This window comes from Dipodomys merriami, unplaced genomic scaffold, assembly GCF_024711535.1.
Source record: "Dipodomys merriami isolate MVZ:Mamm:240054 unplaced genomic scaffold, mDipMer1.0.p SCAF_70, whole genome shotgun sequence".
Classification (NCBI taxonomy): domain Eukaryota; kingdom Metazoa; phylum Chordata; class Mammalia; order Rodentia; family Heteromyidae; genus Dipodomys; species Dipodomys merriami.
The window spans coordinates 2605795-2624383 of record NW_027206291.1 but is presented as its reverse complement, the minus strand read 5'-3'; the positions used below and the strand labels follow the sequence as shown (position 1 = coordinate 2624383).

At 71.9% G+C, this 18589-nt stretch overlaps 2 protein-coding genes across 3 annotated transcripts; both read left to right on the top strand.

Moving 5' to 3' along the window:
* The first annotated feature begins 1051 nt into the window (after nucleotides 1–1051).
* Niban3 (niban apoptosis regulator 3) lies at nucleotides 1052–7072 on the top strand. 2 transcript variants are annotated; one of them, XM_070008478.1, is made up of 11 exons: nucleotides 1052–1081; nucleotides 1952–2059; nucleotides 2131–2217; nucleotides 2315–2477; nucleotides 2896–3086; nucleotides 3558–3716; nucleotides 4185–4301; nucleotides 4379–4483; nucleotides 5173–5272; nucleotides 6256–6336; nucleotides 6897–7072. In XM_070008478.1, the coding sequence occupies exons 3-11, from the start codon at nucleotides 2149–2151 to the stop codon at nucleotides 6911–6913; spliced, it is 1002 nt and encodes a 333-aa protein (XP_069864579.1). In that variant the 5' UTR covers nucleotides 1052–1081; nucleotides 1952–2059; nucleotides 2131–2148; the 3' UTR covers nucleotides 6914–7072. The 2 variants fall into 2 exon arrangements, with proteins under 2 accessions (XP_069864579.1, XP_069864578.1); XM_070008477.1 differs by lacking the exons at nucleotides 1052–1081; nucleotides 4379–4483 and having other exon boundaries at nucleotides 1979–2059.
* Nucleotides 7073–8473: 1401 nt separating this feature from the next.
* On the top strand, nucleotides 8474–17984 carry Colgalt1 (collagen beta(1-O)galactosyltransferase 1). The gene is made up of 12 exons (XM_070008240.1): nucleotides 8474–8886; nucleotides 9025–9135; nucleotides 10947–11064; nucleotides 12627–12761; nucleotides 13340–13544; nucleotides 14761–14880; nucleotides 15425–15501; nucleotides 15587–15693; nucleotides 15815–15947; nucleotides 16040–16167; nucleotides 16875–17081; nucleotides 17201–17984. The coding sequence occupies exons 1-12, from the start codon at nucleotides 8618–8620 to the stop codon at nucleotides 17466–17468; spliced, it is 1878 nt and encodes a 625-aa protein (XP_069864341.1). The 5' UTR covers nucleotides 8474–8617; the 3' UTR covers nucleotides 17469–17984.
* Nucleotides 17985–18589: the final 605 nt, after the last annotated feature.

The following is an 18589-nucleotide window of genomic DNA, read 5'->3' as shown; positions in this document are numbered from 1 at the left end:
GCAGCTCCCGGTCCGGGGCGGTGACGGCAGAATAGGAGCTCGCGGCGGCTCCCGTCCGCCGGCGCTCAGGGCTGCAGCCCGCGCCGTTGTGCCCGGCCCCACAGACCGCATGGACGCGCTGCTGCGGACCTTCCTGCCCCGCTACCGCGCCCAGCTGGCGGCTGCGGTCCTGAGGCGACTCTCCGGGGAGCGGGGCCCGCGGGAGCCGGCGGGGGCGCAGCTGCTCCGCAGCGAGGTGAGCGCCGCGGGGGCGGGGCCGGCGAGGGGCGGGGCCGCACGCGGGGCGGGGCCTCGTTGGTGGGCGTGGCGAGGGCGAGGCTCTAGGGTGAGGTCTCTTGTGGGTTTCCCGAGGGGCGGGGTATGTGGGCGTGGCTTCTAGGTGAGGGTAGGCGGGGTCAGGTACTTCCCGGCGGGGTGTGCCTGGGGCGGGGCTTAAAGAATGGGGCGGGGCCTTTGCGCGGGGCGGGGCCTCGGCGCGTGCCGCGGGGCGGGAGCTTCAAGCCGGCGCCGCACGGTGGCGACCCCGGCTCACCCCGCTCTCCCTGAGCAGAAGCTGCCCCGGGTCCGCGAGCACCGAGGGGCCCTGGCGTGGCTGCAGGGCCGCCCGCCGCGGTGGCAGCCCGTGTTCTGCGTCCTGCGCGGGGACGGCCGCCTGGAGTGGTTCGGCCACCAGGAGGTGAGAGGACGCGTGCGGGGGGCGCTCGGGCTGAGGCTCCGCCCAGGTGGGCGGGGGTTCGGGCTTTGTCCCAGTGGCGGGATGGGTAAACGGAGACCCGGGCCCGGGATGGCCGTTAGACTTCTGCTCCCAGCTAGGAGCTGGCAGAGATTCCTTGCGGCCCGGGGACTTAGGTTCCACACCTGTGACCTGGGGTGTGGAGGTCAGGAAATTCTCAGGACGGAAGTGCATAGGAGGGGCCGACGCGGGGAGGGGCCCCGCCCTGCCCCGCGGTCCCCAGCTGGTCCTCTGGTTGTCCTTCCCAGGAATTCGAGAACGGGGTTCGCCCGCTGGGCTCCGTCGCCCTGACGGGGTTCACGCTGGGGACCTCACGGCCGGACGTCCATCTCGGCCTGCAGCTTGCAGGTCAGCTCCGCGCGGAGCACGGGGCGCCCGCCGCGCCCCCGGGCCGGAGCGGGATGGGGGGACCCCAGAGGCCCCGGCCCGCCTCCTGCCCCGGAGGGAAGCGCACAGGGGCAAAGCCTGAGCCGGCAGGCAGGTGCAGGCTGGACGCTGGCCGGGCGCTGGCCTCCTTCCGCCCAGTGTCTTCGGCGTCCCACGCAGCGGAGCGCAGGGGGACGAGCCCGCACCCTCCCCCGCTGCCCCGCCCTGCGCCCCGCCGTCAGTGGGCGCCTCTGCCCCGAGGGGAGCGGGATGGGCCGGGCCGGGGAGCGCGCCTGCGGGGACGGGCTCGGACGTCCGCACACCTCCGGCGGGCCTGACCCCGGCCCGGCCGGGAGAGGGGCCAGGGAGCCGCCCCGCCTGCCTCTGCAGAGGGGTGTGCCCGGGGTAGAGTGTGCCGGGGGCGGGGCCTGCCGGGGCGGGGCCTGCCGGGGCGGGGCCTGCACGAGGACGGAGTCTGCCCGGGGCGGGGCCTTCTCGGGGCGGAGTCTGCCCGGGGCGGGGCCTGCCGGGGGCGTGGTCAGCCCGGGACAGGGTCTGCCCGGGCGCCTCTCTCAGGGAAACGCGGCTCTGTCCCTGTCCGCAGACCGCGCCCGGGAGAGGCGGGCAGCCCCGCCGGAGGTCTCAGCGCGCTTCCCCTTGTGTCTGCGGCACCCCTTCCGCCAGCCCCTCTGCTTCTCGGGCCCCAGTGCGGAGCTTCAGCGTGCCTGGAGGCTGGCCCTGCAGAGTGCCATCCGGCTGCGGGACACCGGTGCGGAGTGGGAGGGTGCGGGCGGGGCGGGGCGGGGCGGGACGGCGGAGGGGGGGCGCTGACCGCAGCCCTCAGTCCTGCAGCGCAGCCAGGACCCCGCGGCCCGTGCCTTCCTGGACGCCGTCCGACACTACCGACAGCACCAGGGCCACTTCGGCGAGGACGACGCTACTCTGGGCTCGGACGCCGAGGTCAGCGCCCCCACCCGGGCCCGCGGCCGCCCCGTCCGGTCCGCGTGGCACCCACAGCTCCTCCCCCGCAGGTGCTGACCGCGGTGCTGATGCGGGAGCTGCTGCCGGACCTGCGGGCGCGGACAGGGCCAGGCCTGCGGGGCGCCGCCTGGGCCGAGGTAGGGGCGGCGACCTGGCGGGCCGGGCCGGGCTCGCCGCCCCGCGTGCCCTTCCCCACACCCATCTCTGTCCTCCGCGGGCTCCCGGCCCGGGCAGCTGCTGGACACGGTCTACGCCGTGGTTCTGGCCGAGGCCTCCGCGGGGCTCTGCGCCTTCCAGCCGGAGAAGACTGAGCTGCTGGCGACGCTGGAGAGGACGGTGCGCGTCGACCTGGACCAGACGCTGCAGCTGCGCGCGCTCGCCGCGGAGAGAATTCGGGGTGAGGCGGGGCGGGGCCAGGAGGAGCAGGCGCCAATGGCCAGAACGGACAGGATGTTGGGAGGGACGGGGCCACACGGGAGAGGGGCGGGACTAGAGGGCAGACTGGGCGTGGCTTACGTAGCGGGTGGGCGGGGCATGAGCTGGGACTGGCAGGAACGCGGGCCGGAGCCCTGGCACTGGGCCGGGCATCTGGGGGGCGGGGCGTTCCACGCTCCCAGTGGGGATGCAAGTTCAAATACGCCTGCCTCCCTAGCGTGGGCCTCCCGCCAGTCCTCCTTGTGAGGGGGGGTGGGCGCTGAGCCCGTGCTTCTGTGCGCCCCGCTTCCCCACCTCCCCGTCCCTCTCGGCTCGGGGGCCCGGCTCCCCCCTCCCACCCGGGCGCCCTGCGGGAGACCCAGCCTGTCTTCCCCCACCAGCGGACGTCCAGGGCGCGTTGGAGTCCCGCCTGCGCCCAGCTCTGGATGCGTGGCTGCCCGGGGCGGCGCTGGCGCTGCTGGACGCCGTGGGGGCCACGCTGGAAGCAGTGCGGAGCCTCCTCACAGGGGCCGTGGACCGCCTGACCCGCCGGCTGCGTGGGAGGCCCTCAGCCACGGGGCTCCGCCGGGAGGTGAGCGCGGGCGGCGGCGTGTGGCCAGGCTCCGGGCCGGTCCTGCCCCTCACCGCCCCGCCCTCCCCATCGCCCCGCCCCTCACTGGCCCCGCCCCTCACCCCGACCACGCCCCTGACCCCGCCTCCTCATCGCCGCCCCACCCCTCTGGCCTCTGCCTCCTCCCCACCGCCCTGCCCACGCCCTGGCCCCGCCCCTCTCACCGCCCCGCCCCGACCACGCCCCTGGCCCCGCCTCCTCATCGCCGCCCCACCCCTCTGGCCTCCACCTCCTCCCCACGGCCCCGCCCACGCCCTGGCCCCGCCCCCTCACCGCCCCGACCACGCCCCTGGCCCCGCCTCCTCATCGCCGCCCCACACCTCTGGCCTCCACCTCCTCCCCACCGCCCTGCCCCCGCCCCCTCACCGCCCCGACCACGCCCCTGGCCCCGCCTCCTCATCGCCGCCCCGCCCCTCATCGCCCGCCCTGCAGGTGCACGCCTTGGCCGCCATACCCTGGAGCCCTGAGAGGATGGAGAGGATCTATGAAGAGGCCGCGCGGCGCCGGGCGCGGCTGGCGGCGCTGACCGCCCCGTTCGGCTTCCAGGGCGCGCGGAGCCTGGTGTTCGGGGTTCAGGGTGTGGCGCAGCAGGTGCGGCGAGCGGCGGGAAGCAGTTGGGAGGGGAGGGCCGGGTGGTGGATGGACGGACAGATGGACCAAAGGGGCCTGCCCAGGACCCGGGCTGGATGCGGGGCGGGGGGGGGAGGGTCCGAGGGCGCCCCAAGCCCGCACGCTGTCGTCCCGGCGACCTCATGGCTCGGGGGCTAAGGATCGCGGTTCAACGCCAGGCTGGAGACTCCGGTGAGCCACCAGAAAGTCTGAAGTGGCGCCGCGGCCCAGGTGGTGGAGGGCCTGCGCAGAGCAAGCTCTGGGACAGCGCCCAGGGCCTGGGTTCGAGTCCCGGGATGAGCGCACACGTGCGTGTGTGCACATGCAAGTAAAGCACAGTGTAGGATTCCGGGCTCCGGCTGCCCTCCCCCCTCTCCCCAGGCTGGGAAGGGGAGGGGCAGGGGGCGCAGAGGCCCAGGCTTAGGGCTCACCTAACACCTCCTCCCACAGCTCATGGCCGACGCAGTGGCCACCTTCTTGCAGCTGGCTGACCAGTGTCTGACCTCGGCTCTGGAGCCTGACCAGGCTTTAGGGCAGCTGGAGAGAGTCAGGAGTCTTGTGCTGAAGGTGAGGTGAGGGGAATGGGCTGGGCCCTCATGCCCCTGGGGCTGGGCCCTCACGTCCACGGTGCCTGTGTTGTGCAGAAGCTCTCCTGGGACAGCGAGCAGGCACGGTGGAGGTGCTCCCGGGACTGGCTCCTCGCCATCCTCCTGCCCTTCGCGCTGGGCCAGCTGGGCCAGGCCCAGGCCGTGAGTGAGGGGCACGGGGAAGCAGAGAGAAGTGGGGTCCAGGCAGTCAGCAGGCCTCTCCTTGACACCTGAGGGCAGGAAGTAGTTTGGGGACTCTTGCCTCACTTGTGGGAGGCCCTGAATTCATTCTTAGCACTGCAAAAACCTTGGGATAAAAAGACGGAGATAGCAGGGAGCCTGTTTCAGGAAGGGCATTCTGAGCAATGGGCACAGTATGTGCAAAGGCCCTGAGGCAGTCAGGGCTTCCAAACTGGAGAAGAGGTAGGAGGATGGGGGGGGGCACAGGGCTCAGGGTCCCAGGCAAGGCCTCCTCAGATCTAATGGTGTGGTCTAGTGAGATGGCCCTGGTGGGACCCTAGCAGACACCCGCTGGACCTGCTGAAAGGAGGCCTGACATGTGGGTGCCTCAGTCTACCTGTGTGGTGAGTGTGTGAGGCTGTATGACAAAGGACGTGGGTGTCCTCCATGTCCAGGGGCTGGGAAGTCTGAGAATGGAGCTCAGCACCTGCAGGATTTGTTGTTAGCACACATCCCTCATGACGCTTCCTCCAGCCCAGGAATCCCCTCGGCTCACAGTCCATTCTACAGAGGAGAAAACAGGCCAGGGTCCCCAGCTCCTCAGGGGAGCGCTGACCCCCTTGTGGGCTGCGGGAGTCCCACTCTGCCCTCCTCCGCCCCCATGTGTCCAGGAGCTGCTGGAGGCGCAGGCTGTGGCCACGGAGGGGGACGCAGCCACAGGAGTTTATGAGGATGTGATCCGGGAGGTCTTGCTGCAGAAGATCGATGATGGTGGGTCCACCTGCCTGCACACTGTCCTCTGCCCAGCTTTCCTGAGACCTCTTTGAAGGCCAGAGCAGTGGGGGAAAGCTGCAAAGGTCATGTCCTTTAGTCTGAAACCCAGGCCTGGCCTCCCGCATGGCCCTGCTACAGCTACTGCTGGGCTCTCTAGGCTGCCTAGTGTGGCCGGCAGCTCCCAGCTTGGCGACAGACGGCCCCTTGGGGCTGCACATGGCCAGTCAGAACTGCCAGCTCCCCAGAGCCGGTAGCAAGGGCCAGACTGCCCTTGTCTGGGGTGACTTCTCTTGGAACAGCTGGTGTGTTTGGTTTTCATGCCTTTATTTGTAAGTTTAATTTGTGCTGGTACCAGAGCTGTTTGAACTGAGGGCTTCCTGCCTGCTTGGCTGGTGCTCTACCACTTGAGCCTTACCCCCAGCCTGACTTTTTTATTTTGTCAGTCATGGGACTTGAACTCAGGTCCCGGCGCTGTCCCCGAGCTTTTTCACTCAAGGCTAGTGCTCTAGCACTTCGGGTCACACTGCTCTTCCAGCTTTTAGGTGGTTAATTGAAGATGCGACTCCATGGACTTTCTTGCCCGTCAGACCTCAGCCTCCTGAGTAGCTAGGATTACCAGCGTGGGGGCCACTGTCCTGGAATCCGGATTTGAATCTGGGACTTGTGTTTGCTGGGCAGGTGCTCTGCTGCTTACCCCACACCTCCAGCTCTGGCTGATGTTTTAGGTAGAAAAAAGGAAAGCTGTTTTCTGCCTGCCAAGCTAAATCTAGACGGGAGCCCTGGAGCGTGATCCCTAAGGGAACCCATGGTCTTCAGTTGATGTGTGATGTCTGTGGCGAGCTGGAGGAGGTGGCTGCTCCCAGATAGGTGGATCTTGTGGGGATTGACTAGCAATGTCTGCCACAGGCACAGCCGCAACCGAGGCTCCTTTGAGCTGGTATCTGGGTCCTTGGATGCATCAGGTTTGTCTCCCCTTTCAGAACTGAGAAAGGCGCTCGGTGCCAGCACCTCCTGTCCTCTGACAGACTGTGCAGAGGCCCCACGGGCCCAGGAGCAAGCAGGTAAGGCCCTGGGACTTGGCAGTGACTTGCTGGGGCTGGAGAGGCACACGGGGTGTGGACCCCTCATCTCCCAAGTTGGCCAAGTGGGTGCAGAACGGGACAGGAGCCATCGGCAAGGGCCCAGGAGCCTGGGCTCCCCGGACACGCATGCGCGCTCGGCCCGTGGAGCCCGGGCTCCCCGGACACGCATGCGCGCTCGGCCCGTGGAGCCCGGGCTCCCAGGACACGCATGCGCGCTCGGCCCGTGGGCACTCAGGTGGGACTGTCCCATCTCATCTGGCCTGGTGTGGTAGGAGAGCTCCCAGCACCCACTTCCCGCCCTCTACGCTGGAAGGGGCAATGGCGGCAATGCACCCTTGGGTGTCCCCCAGCGGGGTCAGCATCCGAGGGGTCAGCACACAGCCAGCTGATGCCGCTGACATACGCATGCGCACACGTCACCTCACAGAACGGCCCAGTCCTCTCTCCCTGCCCCCTCCACGTCCTCCTCGTCCCGCCCTCTGCCCTCCGTCTGGTGGGCTCTGCTGTCCAGACCCACCGCGGACGTTTGTCCTTGGCAGGAGCGGGACCGGTCTGACTTCCGGGACCAGAGCTGCGACCCCGCGGGACAGCGAGCGACGGGCAGGGCGGACCCCGGGCGGCCGACCCGCGACCCGCAGACCCTTCCCGCCCCGGGGCCCCCGCAGACCCCGCCCGCCCCGACCCCTCCAGACCCGGGTCCCGGCATTACAGCTCTGTGGCGTCCGCACTCACGCGTCCGTTTGCCGTGTGTTACTGGCTTTATGTGGACGGCGTTGGGGGTCGGACTGAACTGACGTCGGCTGCCCCGCAGCCGGCCCGCGCCTTCTTCCCGGCCTGCTGGGGCGCGGGGCCCGGGCACGCAGGGCTCCCCGCGGGGCCGCGCGGCCGGCCCGCCCGCCGGTCAGCTGGGGGGGGGGGGCGGCTTCCTGCCCGCCCGCCGGTCAGCTCGGGGGGGGGGGGGTGGGGCGGCTTCCTGCCCGCCCGCCGGTCAGCTCGGGGGGGGGCGGCTTCCTGCCCGTCCCCGCCGGTCAGCTCGGGGGGCGGCGGCTTCCTGCCCGTTCCCGCCGGTCAGCTCGGGGGGCGGCGGCTTCCTGCCCGTCCCCGCCGGTCAGCTCGGGGGGCGGCGGCTTCCTGCCCGTTCCCGCCGGTCAGCTCGGGGGGGGGGCTTCCTGCCCGTTCCCGCCGGTCAGCTCGGGGGGGGGGGTGGGGCGGCTTCCTGCCCGTTCCCGCCGGTCAGCTGGGGGGGGGGGTGGGGCGGCTTCCTGCCCGTTCCCGCCGGTCAGCTGGGGGGGGGGGTGGGGCGGCTTCCTGCCCGTTCCCGCCGGTCAGCTCGGGGGGGGGCTTCCTGCCCGCCCGCCGGTCAGCTCGGGGGGGGGGTGGGGCGGCTTCCTGCCCGTCCCCGCCGGTCAGCTCGGGGGGGGGCTTCCTGCCCGTTCCCGCCGGTCAGCTCGGGGGGGGGGGGCTTCCTGCCCGTTCCCGCCGGTCAGCTCGGGGGGTCGGCGGCTTCCTGCCCGTTCCCGCCCGGAGCCGATTCCTTCCTTCTGCTCGGACCGCGAGCGCCGGGTCCCCCGGGACGGGATTGAGACGCTAATTTTGGAAAGGAGCCACCGCAGCGCCCCGCACCCGTCCAGGAAAGCCTTTCGCACGGGTGTCCAGGCGCTGCCGACGGGGCGGGAGCCACGCGCTGCGGGCCGGGGGGGGGGTGCGCCCGGGCCCGCGGCCCCACCAGAGAAGAAAAAGAAAGTTCTGTCCTCCGGGCCCCGCCCCCGCGGTGGCCCCGCCCCGCCGGCGCCCGGAGCCTCGGCCGGGGCGCGGGTCCTGGGCGGGAGCTCCAGCCCCGCGCGGTCTCTGCTTTACTCGAGGCTGGCGCGCTCGGCCACGTGGGCCGCAGCACCGCTAACCGGCAAAAAAAAAAAGCCCTCAGGGACCACACCAGCCGGGCCGGCCAGCCCTTCCCGGGCGCCGGCACCGCGCTTCCGGGCCCCGGGCCCCGCGCGAGCTGTGCGCCTTTAAGGCGGGAGCGGCAGGGGCGGGAGGACGGGGCGGGGCGGGGCGGGGCGGGAGCTGTCGGAGGTCCGAGGCCCTAGGGCCTTTAAGGCCGGGCCCCAAGGCGGAGTCTAGGAGGCGGGACCGGATGGCCGGGCGCGCTCCGCCCCTTAGGTCGCACGTCTTGGGCGGGGCTTCGGCGAACGATCACTCCCTTTAAGGCGCGGCCCGCGCCCGCCGGCAGAAAAGAGGCTTAAAGGCGACGCGTGGCGCGATGGCGGCGGCCCCGCGCGCGTGCGGGTGGCGCGGACAGCCGCCGCCCGGGCTGCTGCTGCCGCTGCTGCTGCTGCTGGCGCCGCCGCCTCCCGGCGGCCCCGCGCGCGCCGCCGCCTACTTCCCGGAGGAGCGCTGGAGCCCGGAGTCGCCGCTGCAGGCGCCGCGCGTGCTCGTGGCGCTGCTGGCGCGGAACGCGGCCCACGCGCTGCCCGCCACGCTGGGCGCGCTGGAGCGGCTGCGGCACCCGCGGGAGCGCACGGCGCTGTGGTGAGCCCCCGCCCGCCCCGGGCCCGCGCCGCCCGCCCCGGGCCCGCGCCCGCCCCGGAAGCCCCACCGCCGAGCCTCCTCTCCTCCCGCGGGGCCCGCGGTGGGGAAACTGAGGCATGGGCGCTGTGCCGTCCCCAGGGTGGCCACCGACCACAACGCGGACAACACCACGGCCGTGCTGCGGGAGTGGCTGGTGGCCGTGAAGAGCCTGTACCACTCGGTGGAGTGGCGGCCGGCGGAGGAGCCCCGGTGAGCCCGGACCCCTGCCCGGCCCGGCCCGGCCCCCGCCCGCCCCTACCCCCCCTGCTCCACAGCCCCCCCCGCCCCTACCCCCCTGCTCCACAGCCCCCCCCGCCCCTACCCCCCCTGCTCCACAGCCCCCCCCGCCCCTACCCCCCCTGCTCCACAGCCCCCTGCCCCGCCCCTACCCCCCCTACTCCACAGCCCCCCCCCGCCCCTACCCCCCCTACTCCACAGCCCCCCCCCGCCCCTACCCCCCCTGCTCCACAGCCCCCCCCGCCCCTACCCCCCCTACTCCACAGCCCCCCCCCGCCCCTACCCCCCCTGCTCCACAGCCCCCCCCGCCCCTACCCCCCCTGCTCCACAGCCCCCCCCCGCCCCTACCCCCCCTGCTCCACAGCCCCCCCCCGCCCCTACCCCCCTGCTCCACAGCCCCCCCCGCCCCTACCCCCCCTACTCCAAAGCCCCCCCCCGCCCCTACCCCCCTACTCCACAGCCCCCCCCGCCCCTACCCCCCTGCTCCACAGCCCCCCCCGCCCCTACCCCCCTGCTCCACAGCCCCCCCCGCCCCTACCCCCCTGCTCCACAGCCCCCCCCCGCCCCTACCCCCCTGCTCCACAGCCCCCCCCGCCCCTAACCCCCTGCTCCACAGCCCCCCCCGCCCCTACCCCCCTGCTCCACAGCCCCCCCCCGCCCCTACCCCCCCTGCTCCACAGCCCCCCCCGCCCCTACCCCCCTACTCCACAGCCCCCTGCCCCCCCGCCCGCCCCTACCCCCCCTGCTCCACAGCCCCCTGCCCCGCCCCTACCCCCCTGCTCCACAGCCCCCTGCCCCCCCGCCCGCCCCTACCCCCCCTGCTCCACAGCCCCCCCCGCCCCTACCCCCCCTGCTCCACAGCCCCCCCCGCCCCTACCCCCCTACTCCACAGCCCCCCCCGCCCCTACCCCCCTGCTCCACAGCCCCCCCCGCCCCTACCCCCCCTACTCCACAGCCCCCCCCGCCCCTACCCCCCTGCTCCACAGCCCCCCCCGCCCCTACCCCCCCTGCTCCACAGCCCCCCCCGCCCCTACCCCCCCTGCTCCACAGCCCCCCCCCGCCCCTACCCCCCTGCTCCACAGCCCCCCCCCCTACCCCCCTACTCCACAGCCCCCCCCGCCCCTACCCCCCCTGCTCCACAGCCCCCTGCCCCCCCGCCCACCCCTACACCCCCTGCTCCACAGCCCCCTGTCCCCCCACCCACCCCTACACCCCCTGCTCCACAGCCCCCTGCCCCCCCCGCCCCCCAGCCTGGCCCTGCCCCCCCTTACCCCCTACACCTCTAGCCTGGCCCGGCCCCCCCTGGCCCGCAGCCCGTCTCCCACCGGACCTCCCCTCCGGAGGCTGGGACCACGTGCAGATAAGGCCTTTCTGACCTCTGCCCTGGGTGATCTCCCTGGTAGTCCACCTGAGGACAAGGAAGCCACACTTCCACCTGCTCACCTGCGGCCTCCCTGCTGGTCGCTTCCACGCCCAGCCCAGCTGTGCTCTGTCGTGGGCAGCCTCCTACGGGGCTCCTTCCCTGGGGGTGGGGTCTGACCTCTGCCCCTGTCGTGGCCTCTCCTGGTGGCCCTGCCGAGGTGCTGCATTGCCCTTCCCAGCCACTCGGGAGCTTCCCTCTGCCCCGCAGTGTGGAGCTGTCTACCCCAGGGCCTTTGCCTGTGCTGTGCTCAGGGCCTCCTCTGCCTCCTGCTCTCCCAGCCTCCAGACCGGCTTGGGGTCTGGTCATCCCAAGCTGGCCCAGGGCCCCGTCCCCGTTCCTCACACCGCGGGAATCTCCACAGGTCCTACCCTGACGAGGAGGGTCCCAAACACTGGTCCGACTCCCGCTACGAACACGTCATGAAGTTGCGCCAGGCGGCCCTGAAGGCAGCCCGGGATATGTGGGCCGATTACATCCTGGTCAGTGTCCTTGGTGGTCTGGGGGGAAGTGGCCAAGGGGAAGCTGAGGGTTGACCGGGAGGCCAAGAGTCCCGGCAGCATGGCTGTAAGTGGCGGGTGACAGGGACAAGCGGGTCAGGGAACCGGGCCGCAGGCGGCTGGACACTGGGGGCGAGCGGATGTCTGCGCCTGCGCACACGGGGCCGGGCGTCCCGGGCGCGGCGGGGCTGGGCGCTGGTTCCTTGTTGGTGCCATGGCCAGGTGAGAATCCACCTCCGGGCTCGGGGTGGGTGAGTGACGGGCGGCCAGCTCGGGGCCTGGCAGTGAGGGCCGCGGTGGTCATGGCTGTGTGTGCGCCCGGGAGGCCTGGCCCTGGCCAGTGAGCCCCAGCGGCTGCCGTGGGCCGTGGGAGGCCGGGGCGGGGTCCAGGCTGGCGGTGGCGCACGCAGGCGCGCGGGGGTTGCCGGCTGCCCAGTGGGGGTCCGCACATGTGGATCTTGCTCTTTCTGGAACCCTCCACACGTGGGCACTGTGCCCTGCTGCCCTGGGAGTCTCTTGTGGTCTGGGGTTGGCGTGAATCTCCCCTTGTCCCCCAGGAAACCTGCCTGGGACTCGAAGAGTTTTGACAGTTACATTTTGTTTAACTGGGGTTCCTGTAAATGTTATTATGAGAAAGGCCTCTCTACCTTTTCGGAGGGAGCTGTGTCTGTTACTGGAAAGAAAAAATCCTTACCTGGGTCAACCCACTGTGGTGCTTCAACTCGCCCCAAACCCACCCCTTCCCAGCTCAGCCGACGCTTTATGGCGCTGGTCTGTCTGCTTCCATCAGGCCCCGATCCCAGCGAGGCTCCGCCTGCAGGGCGGCCCCGCCCCGGATGCCCCACCCCAGCGAGGCCCCGCCCCTGAGGCCCCGCTCACGGAGGCCCCACCCCAGCGAGGCCCCGCCCCCGGATGCCCCACCCCAGCGAGGCTCCGCCCCTGAGGCCCCATCCCAGCGAGGCTCCGCCTACAGGGCGGCCCCGCCCCGGATGCCCCACCCCAGCGAGGCCCCGCCCCAGATGCCCCACCCCCAGCAGGCCACTGCCTGAACAGACAGGCTCCGCTCTCTGGAGGCCCCACCCCAATGAGGCCTTGCCTACAAGAAGGCCACGCCCACTGGATGCCACGCCCCGCTGAGGCCAGTCCTGCACAGGCTCCGCCCTCGAGCCCCAAGCTAAGCCTAGCCTACAAAACAGGCCCCGCCCACAGAACCTGCCCTCAGAGGCCCCGCCCCAGTGAGGCCACGCCTATGAAACAACCCACCCCGCGAGGCCCCGCGTCTGGCCCAGCTCCCGTCTGTCTCATGGCCGCATTTCTGGCGGCCTCTCCACGGTGACAGGCCCTCCGATCTGCTCCTTTTGCTGGCGGACTGATCCTCCGCGGCCTGCGGGCCGGGGCCCTGCTGTTCCCGGCCCTCTTGGGTTCGGCCTGGTGCCTGGCTGGCGTGGGGAGCCAGTGCTCACTGAGCGGGGCTCCGGGCTCCCCAGCCCGGCCCTGGCCCTGGCCGAGACGGCCCAGGTGTGACCGCCGTGCGTGTCGTGCAGTTTGTGGACGCGGACAACCTGATCACCAACCCCGACCTGCTGAGCCTGCTCATCGCGGAGAACAAGACGGTGGTGGCGCCCATGCTGGAGTCCCGCGCTGCGTACTCCAACTTCTGGTGTGGCATGACCTCCCAGGTAGGCGGGGCCTGGCGGTGGAGGCCCGGCCGGCCGGGGGCTGCCCAGGTCGCCTCGCCGTGTCCTAAGCTCACACCCCCGCCTGGTGGCGGGTCTCAGGCACGCTTTGATCTGGGAGTCCTTTTTTCCACCCATTATGTGGCTTTATTCTCGGGCTCCTCAGGATTACAGGCCCAGCCACGGTCCACTCTGATTGGGTCATGCAGGCTCCTGTCACCCCACACGAGGCTCTGATTGGCCAGGCCTGGTCACACGGGAGACGGAGCGGGGGGCCTGTGGTCATGGAAATGTGTCGGGGCTGAGGCGCGAGTCCGCTTGGCAGAGCGCCCGCCATTGAGAGGCAGCATTGGGTACCGAGTTCGAGTCCTGGTCTTGGACCAAAATATAATCTCATGTAACTCCTGCACCTGTACTGCCGGGCGCCGGTGGCTACGCAGGAGTCTGAGACAGGATCTCGGTTCAAAGCCAGCCTGGGCGGGAAGGTCTGAGACTTACCTCCGATTAGCCCCCAAGCTGGGGCGGAGCCGGGCCAGGCTGGTGCCCGCGGCCGCCCTCAGTGGGCCTGTGTGGGCCCGCAGGGTTACTACAGGCGGACCCCGGCCTACATCCCGATCCGCAAGCGAGAGCGGCGGGGCTGCTTCGCGGTGCCCATGGTGCACTCCACCCTCCTCATCGACCTGCGGAAGGCCGCGTCCCGGAGCCTGGCCTTCTACCCGCCCCACCCCGACTACACCTGGTCCTTCGACGACATCATGGTCTTCGCCTTCTCCTGCAAGCAGGCGGGTAGGGTGCGGGGCGCGGGGGGCTGCGGGCTGCGGCGCGGGGGGCTGCGGGCTGGGCTGCGGGGCTGCGCCTCCCCGGGGCGCCGGCCGGCCGTCGGGGCCCGCAGGGCACGGCCGCACCTCACACACCGGTGTTCCGAGCGAGGGCGCAGGGCCGGGCAGGCCTCGCCTCGCCTCCCCTCGGGTCTCACAAGGCGGATAACGGACTTTGGGAAGTTATGTTAGAAACCACGGTTGGTTTCTGGAGTTTTCCATCCAGTATTGTCAGAGCGGATAGCAAAACCACGGAAGTGAAACCTCGACTCGGAGCCGAGTGGGGAAGACATTTCCTGAAGAAAAACGAGGTGCCCTGTGCCCCCTGTGGAGCCCCAAAGCAGAAGTTGGGGTTCTGTGCCTGCTTCCGTCCTGCAAGTGGCTCTTCCGCTTCGTAGCTGACAGCGGCTGAAGCTTTGTGACAGGACTGGACCTTGGCCGCGGGAGGCGGGAGGCTGGCCTGGGGAGGCCGGAGGGGGGAGGCTGGCTGGAGGCGGGAGGCTGGCCCGGGGAGGCGGGAGGCTGGCCTGGGGAGGCCGGAGGGGGGAGGCTGGCTGGAGGCGGGAGGCTGGCCTGGGGAGGCGGGAGGCTGGCCTGGGGAGGCGGGAGGCTGGCCTGGGGAGGCAGGAGGCTGGCCTGGGGAGGCGGGAGGCTGGCCTAGGGAGGCGGGAGGCTGGCCGGGGAGGCGGGAGGCTGGCCTGGGGAGGCAGGAGGCTGGCCTGGGGAGGCTGGCCTCGGGAGGCCGGAGGGGGGAGGCTGGCCCGGGGAGGCGGGAGGCTGGCCTGGGGAGGCTGGCCTGGGGAGGCTGGCCTGGGGAGGCCGGAGGCGGGAGGCTGGCCTCAGCGTGGCCGCCCCCGGCCGGAGGGGAAGAGTCTCATCCGGGCTGGGATGGGGGCTCCGTGGTGGAGCGCTCGCCTCGCATGTATGAGGCCCTGGGTTCGAGTTCTCAGCACCACAGAAGCAGAAAAGGCCGGAAGTGGCGCTGTGGCTCAGGTGGCAGGGCGCAGCCTTGAGCTGCAGCGCCCAGGCCAGGGTTCAGACCCCGCCACGGACCGCGCGGAGGAGCCGCCCGCCAAGCCCCACGCCGGAGACCCCTGGTCGGCTGGCTGGAGGGTCCTCGCTGAGCGGCCAGCCGGGCGCCTCGGCCCCGGCGTGGCCGGCCTGACACGCCTCCCTCCCGGCAGAGGTGCAGATGTACGTGTGCAACAGGGAGGTGTTCGGCTTCCTGCCCGTGCCGCTGCGCGCCCACAGCACTCTGCGGGACGAGGCCGAGAGCTTCCTGCACACGCAGCTGGAGGTCATGGGTGAGTTGTGCCCCTCCGCCTCCCGGGCCGGGGTTTGCGTGTGGCGCGCTGGCTGGCGGGGGAGCCGGGGCGGGCTTCCCGGCGGAGGCGGCCGGGATCGAGGCCCGCCGGGATGGAGGGCCGGAGCCTGCGCATCTGCATAGCCGCCCACCGGCTGCCACTGCGCATTTGCATGGTCGCCGGGGCACACAGCCGTCCGAGGACCGCGGTCCCCCAGCCGCAGGTCCCCGTTGGGTTGGGTCCTCCGCCCAGGAGCCCCACGCGGGCCCGGACCAGCCCTGAGCTGGGACCCGGGGGACAGGTGAGCCACCTGACCCGTGTCCTCCCCAGGGGCTCATGGGACAGAAGGGGGCTAGGCCGGGCTGGGGACCCGCGCGGAAGCCGAGAGCTGCCTGACCTAGTCTAGAGGGTCTGCGTCCCCCCCAGCCCTGCATGAGCAGGGCCCCGGGGCCAGAATGGGTGGGGTGGGGTCCGCAGGCAGGCCGCCCGGGCGTGGGGACCCGGAGTCCCCAACCCAGGCCCCCCGGATTCCTCTGCCCCCCAGTGAAGCACCCGCCTGTGTCCTACTCGCGCTTCATCTCTGCGCCCACCAGGACCCCCGACAAGATGGGCTTCGACGAGGTGGGCCGGGGTCGGGAGGGGGAGGGCCGGGGTCGGGCTGGGGCCGGGCCGGGCGCGTCCTGACCAGGCCGGGCGTGCGCGCCAGGTGTTCCTGATCAACCTGCAGCGGCGTCAGGACCGGCGGGCGCGCATGCTGCGGGCGCTGGAGGAGCAGGAGATCGCCTGCCGCCTGGTGGACGCGGTGGACGGCAAGTGAGCGCGGGACGGGGGCGGGGGGCAGCCCGCGGGGTGAGGGCTGGGGGCGGGACGCAGGGGGCGTCTTCCTGACTCCTCCCCTCCCCCTCCGTCCCCCTCCCCCTCTCCCTCCCCCCAGAGCCATGAACACCAGCCAGGTGGAGGCGCTGGGCATCCAGATGCTGCCCGGCTACCGCGACCCCTACCACGGGCGGCCGCTGACCAAGGGCGAGCTGGGCTGCTTCCTCAGCCACTATGGCATCTGGAAGGAGGTGGGGCCCGGGGCTCTGGGGGGCTCTGCTGCGTCTCGGGTTCTCCGCAGCCCTGGCCTCAGGGCCCGGCCGGCCTCGAACCCTTTCCTCAGGTTGTGGACCGGGGGCTGCAGAAGTCCCTCGTGTTTGAGGACGACCTGCGCTTTGAGATCTTCTTCAAGAGGCGCCTGATGAACCTCATGGAGGATGTGGAACGCGAGGGCCTGGACTGGGACCTCATGTGAGCGGGCGGGGCGGGGCGGGGCCGGGGCGGGGCCGAGGCAGGGCGGGGCCGAGGCAGGGCGGGGCCAGGCCAGTGCTAGGGGTGTGGTCATGTGCTGGGGCGGGGCCAGGCCAGTGCTGGGGTGTGGTCATGTGCTGGGGCGGGGCCAGGCCAGTGGTGTGGTCATGTGCCGGGGCGGGGCCAGGGAACGGGATGTGAGTGGGGGGCTAGGGCGTGGCCAAGGGCGATTGTGGTTGTGGATAGGGTGGGGAAAAATCTAAGGGGTGGGGCCAGGAAACGAGGCCAGGACTGGGCCGTGACCAAGGGGGAGTGGTCATGGATAGGGAGTGGCCAGTGCTCAGGGGTGTGTCCTGGGCGGGGCCAGACCAGGGAACAGGATACCTGGACTGGGATGAGTGGTACTGGGCGAGGCCAGTGTTGTGGGGTGTGGTCATGTGTGCGGGCGGGGCTTGGGAATAGGAGACCTGGACTGGGATGTGAACTGGCGGGTGTGTCCTGGGCGGGGCTTCCCAGGCCCGGCATTGCCCTCTTTCCGCCTCCGTGGGGGCCTCGTTCCCCACTCCAGGCCCTGCTGCGCCCTCTGGTCCGCGGGGGTCCTGCCCGCTCCCCGGCCCTGCGAGCCCCTGGTTTGGGGCAGGGGCGGGGGTGTGGTCTCGCGCGTTCCCCGGCAGGCGGGCGGGGGTGACGGCCCCCTCTGCCCCCAGCTACGTGGGCCGGAAGCGGATGCAGGTGGAGCACCCCGAGAAGGCGGTGCCCCGTGTGCGGAACCTGGTGGAGGCTGACTACTCGTACTGGACGCTGGGCTACGCCCTTTCCCTGCGGGGCGCGCGCAAGCTGCTGGCCGCGCGGCCGCTGGCCAAGATGCTGCCCGTGGACGAGTTCCTACCGGTCATGTTCGACAAGCACCCGGTGTAAGGGGCCGCGCGGGACGGGGGGGAGGTTGGGGGTAGGGGGCCCTTCCCGCCACCCCGAGGCCCAGGCCCGGACCCCGGGCACCGAGCCCCGCGCCCTTCCTTCCCGCACCCCGCAGGTCCGAGTACAAGGCCCACTTCTCCCCGCGGGACCTGCGCGCCTTCTCGGTGGAGCCACTCTTGCTCTTCCCCACGCACTACACGGGGGACGACGGCTACGTGAGCGACACGGAGACGTCGGTGGTGTGGGACAACGAGGGCGTCCAGACCGACTGGGACCGCGCCAAGTCCCAGAAGATGCGGGAGCAGCAGGCGCTGAGCCGCGAGGCCGAGAACTCGGACGTGCTGCAGTCCCCGCTGGACAGCGCGGCGCGGGACGAGCTCTGAGCCGCACCACGCGCTCGTGGTTCTTCACCCAAGTATTTATTGAGTGCCCACCGCGTGCGGGGCTCAGGGAACGCTGCGTGGGGAGCCTGCGCTCGGGCTCACGCGTGCGGGGCTCAGGGAACGCTGCGTGGGCAGCCGGCGCTCGGGCTCACGCGGTGAGAGGCACGGAGCCCCGCGCCCCGTGGGCGCGGCGATGGCCAGCAACAACCCACGGACCGTGCGCCGGAGCGGGAACAGAACCCGCCCGCAGAGCGCAGAGCTCATCATCAGGGCGCGGCCCCCGCGGAGGAGCGGCCACTGCAGGACGCCGGCGGGGCTGGGTTTCCTGCCGGTCAGGGGCGGCCTCCTCCTGATCCATCGGTCTCCACCTGTTGTCAGGACAGTGGGGTCCTGTGATTGGGGTCCGCCTTGGACAGCGGCCCCCGGCCGGAACTGACCCCTCCCGGCAGCAGCCGGCCCGCTGTCCTCCAGCGCCCGGTGCTAGTGCGGACTTGTCATTAAATGTTCCGGGTGGGTTGTGCGAGTCGTGCCTCTCCCCCCCCCCCCCCCCGGCCTGCGGGGGGCGGCCCGGGCAGGGACGCCGCACCGCGCCGCGCGTTGGTTCTTTCGGGGTGTGTGCGCGAGCGCGCTCGGCACGCATGTGGACTCGGTGCCGCCTATCCACAGGCGGACCGCGTGTGCTCCGCGGACGGGATTAGAACACGCAGCCCTTCAGGCGCCGCGTTCCGGTCCACAGCTCGGGGAATCCCCTTCCAGCCAGGGGTCACCCGACCTCGGTGACGTCCACGATCGCCCCAAAACAAGGCCCCTGGGGTGCGGCTCAGGGTCCACAGCTCGGGGTTCAGCCACAGCCCCGCCCGAGGGCGGAGGTCGGCGTGGGGGCTGGGAGCGAGCCTGGCGGGAGGCGCGGGGACCCCGGCCCCAGGGGTCCGCCGGGGCTTTCACCCCAGGGGGGCCGGGATGGGGATTGCAGGATTAATTGCGGGCAATAGCAGCCGTCAGGCCCGGACACGTGGTGCGGTTCGCCCCAGGGACTCGCGCCCGGGCCCCTGCCCTCCACGCAGGCCGGGGTCCGAACTCCTGCCCTCGAGCGCCCTCCCGGCCCCGCGGTCCCCGCCGCG

Excerpts from the sequence above, each read along its gene's own strand:
- Niban3 (XM_070008478.1), top strand. The coding sequence starts at position 2,149 with ATGCGGGAGCTGCTGCCGGACCTGCGGGCGCGGACAGGGCCAGGCCTG. Across the intron at positions 3,717-4,184 it reads TTCAGGGTGTGGCGCAGCAG|CTCATGGCCGACGCAGTGGC; the intron begins GTGCGGCGAGCG and ends CTCCTCCCACAG. Across the intron at positions 5,273-6,255 it reads GCTGCAGAAGATCGATGATG|AACTGAGAAAGGCGCTCGGT; the intron begins GTGGGTCCACCT and ends CTCCCCTTTCAG.
- Colgalt1 (XM_070008240.1), top strand. The coding sequence starts at position 8,618 with ATGGCGGCGGCCCCGCGCGCGTGCGGGTGGCGCGGACAGCCGCCGCCC. Across the intron at positions 11,065-12,626 it reads TGTGGGCCGATTACATCCTG|TTTGTGGACGCGGACAACCT; the intron begins GTCAGTGTCCTT and ends CGTGTCGTGCAG. Across the intron at positions 15,502-15,586 it reads ACAAGATGGGCTTCGACGAG|GTGTTCCTGATCAACCTGCA; the intron begins GTGGGCCGGGGT and ends CGTGCGCGCCAG.